We start from the raw sequence: 3,161 nt of genomic DNA on the forward strand, positions 1-3,161 counted from the left end.
GAAAAGTAAATACACTAATACAATGTAGTCTAAAAAATAAACAAATAACATAAAACAAGGGCTAACCTGTGATTGACTTAAAGATGAATTTTCAACATTTGTGATATTGCTTGATTGACCAATAGTCTAAATAAGTTGTTAAATTTATCAATACATTACACAATTTATAAATAATAATAATAATAATAATAATAATAATAATAATAATAATAATAATAATAATAATAATAATAATAATAAATAAATAAATAAATAAATAACATAAAACAATAGCTAACCTGTGGTTGGCTTGAGAATGAATTTTGAACATTTGTAGTGTTGCTTGATTGACCAATAGTCTAAAGAAATTCAAAAAGTCATCAATACTCTACACAATTAAAAAAAATAAATTCATGTCATTTGAAATTTCAAAAGTACGTAGGTAATACCTTACTAAGGCAGGTAGGTTGTGAAACAACTTTTGTCTTCTTATTCATCATCTCATGCCAAGGTTTTAATCTACCCCTCCCTTTGTGTCCAACATCTTTCTTCTTTATGCCCTTAACTGCAAAGTTGGGGTCATCCACATCCAATTTATTGGTACCAAAATTTCCAACTCCCTTCATCATATTATTTACTTTTACACACAATTCCTTAATTCCTTCATCAACCAATTGATACGTAGGTTTGTGCATAGATGCTTGAGTTGCTAGTTTCACCATTCTTGGACAAAGATCTCTATAACGTGCTAATATTAACAACTTCGGATCATCCTCATCCATTACAACATTTTTCTCTTCAACTTCACAATCTTTTGCATCCAATCTCCATCAGCCTAATATATACCTTTCGGGAATTTTCATAACATTCATTCTATCAAGTGCTTTGATTGCATGACTACATAAAATTCCAAAGTTCTCAAATTTCTTACAAGTACAATGTATTTCTTGACAGCTTTTTTCTCCTCTTAGCCCAGTAACTTCCACTCTACCCTCCACAATATACTCTTCACCATTACCATACAAGCCAATCACACACTTAACTTCTCCTTCTAACTCGTGGAATTGCTTCACTTGACAACAAAGGGACGTATCCAACTCACAATGAAATAAATCAAAGATAGGAGGGGTGTACAAACTCGTAACCTGGATTAAAATGGGAGACTTTTTCAATTTCATTCTTGGCAACTTTTGTCTAGAATCATATATTGCAGAAATTTCCTCATACCGCTTATCTACAACAATCCGATTGAAATGAGTAAAAAATTGAACAATGTTATGATCACCTTTCAAATATCCCCTTAATGTTCCATTTAGACTTTCACTAAGTTGTGTGCTTCGCATTCCTCCAGTAAATACCCACTTCATATACACATGCGCCCACTGCTCTCTTTTTCTCCAAGTTCTTTTCATCCACTCATTCTCTTGCAAGTTGTATTTATCAATCAAAGAACTCCAAGCTTCAATTAATTCATGCTCATTCTCGTAGTCATAAATGCAAGCTTTTAAATCCCTACTAAATTTTGAACCACTCTTAAACAAGTAACCTAAATGCTTCAAAGCATTTTGCATTAGGTGAAAAGTGCACAACCCATGAAAAACCTCAAGCATGATTTGTGAAATTGCCTTAGCCATTGCTTGATCTTGATCTGTGAAAAAACTAACAGGCTTTTTTCCTGACATTACATCCAAAAATGTTTCAAATAACCATTCAAATGACTCTGCAGTTTCATCATACAATAATGCTGCACCAAAAATCACTGTCATTCTAAAGTGGTTAAAGCCAGAAAATAAAGCAAGTGGACAGTACTCCTTATTTGTTCGAAAAGTTATGTCGAATGACACTGCATCACTGAAAAGCCCATAATCTGTTATCATTTGATGATCAGCCCAAAAAATATTAGTAATCATCTCATCTACATCCAACTGAATGACATAGTAAAAATATGGATTTTCTGCCACTTGCTGCTGGAAATATCTTAACAAACTCCCTGCTTCACCATACTGCAAGTTTCGTTGTCTTTTTGCACGTAAGTAGGTTTTCTGATCCTCCCGCGTGAACCCTACAAATTCCTTCCCTCCTGCTATAGCACTAATAAGATCATGTGAAGCCTTAAGAGATATTCCAGTCTCATCAGCTATATCAATATTTATACCCTGAGCATCACATACCTTTCTCTGAGATGGCATCAAATGAGTACATTGAGGAAGTTGCAAAGGGTGGTTGTAGTTGTTATCAAACTTCGACACAATCCACTTCAACAACTCCCGCTTAAAAGATATATGCATGAATGCTTTACTATTTGTTCTTGTCTCACTTCGAGGATTTTTTATCATCGTGTACCGTTTATCTTTTTCCCTTTCTCCCTCCTTACAACAAACAAACTTTCTTCTAGTCATAACACCATCTTTCTTACTTTTGTTACAATAATCTCTTCTAATACTAAACCCCACAATTCTTCCATATTCATTATAAAACTCATATGTAGCTTCTTCTGATGGAAACTCCATACCAAGATATGGTGATTTATCCTTGGCCAACTCTCCCATTTCTTCGATGCATCCCTCAAGTCCACCATCATCTATTATACTATCCTCCATTTCAACACTAACAAATATGGAAAAAAAAAATATATATATATATATATATATATATATATATTAAACGAAACAAGAATCTGAACAAAAAAGTTATTAATTAATTTTAAATGGTGAGTAATCAAACAATTCAATGAAATCTAATAAATCAATTACTAATTTAAATTAATTAAAAGGATAGGGGAGAGGAAAAAAAAGATGTGTAATTTGTACAGTAACATTGGAAATTTATTGTATCTGAGTAGATTATAATATACAATTGCAAAATTATATTAGAATTAGTATATTATATAATATAGGGAATCTTTTGGCAGGCACGCTTAAAGATGTGAATCATATGCTCTCTTATTATATAAATTTTTTTATATATGTTTTGTATTTTTGTCACAAATGTTATGTCATTTTTTATTGAGTTATGAAAATTTATGATTAAAAAATTAAATTCGCATTTTATAGTAAGGTTATAGATTTTTTTATTGAAACTTTTTTTAGACCATAAAATGCATAACATTATTATAAAAATACATAACATTGTTATAAAAATGTGTAATATTTCCACAAAAATACATAACATTGCTATAAAAA

The 3,161-nt window shown here is 31.1% G+C and overlaps 1 protein-coding gene across 1 annotated transcript; it reads right to left on the reverse strand.

The window, feature by feature from the left end:
- Window positions 1-809: 809 nt before the first annotated feature.
- On the reverse strand, window positions 810-2,579 carry LOC145821579 (protein FAR1-RELATED SEQUENCE 5-like). Its single transcript, XM_082918110.1, has one exon. It carries the CDS (start codon window positions 2,577-2,579, stop codon window positions 810-812), a length of 1,770 nt encoding a protein of 589 aa, XP_082774236.1.
- Between the last annotated feature and the right edge of the window lie 582 nt (window positions 2,580-3,161).

This window comes from Camellia sinensis, chromosome 1, assembly GCF_055761805.1.
Source record: "Camellia sinensis isolate YWXY chromosome 1, ASM5576180v1, whole genome shotgun sequence".
NCBI lineage: Eukaryota > Viridiplantae > Streptophyta > Magnoliopsida > Ericales > Theaceae > Camellia > Camellia sinensis.

Excerpts from the sequence above, each read along its gene's own strand:
- LOC145821579 (XM_082918110.1), bottom strand. The coding sequence starts at position 2,579 with ATGGAGGATAGTATAATAGATGATGGTGGACTTGAGGGATGCATCGAA.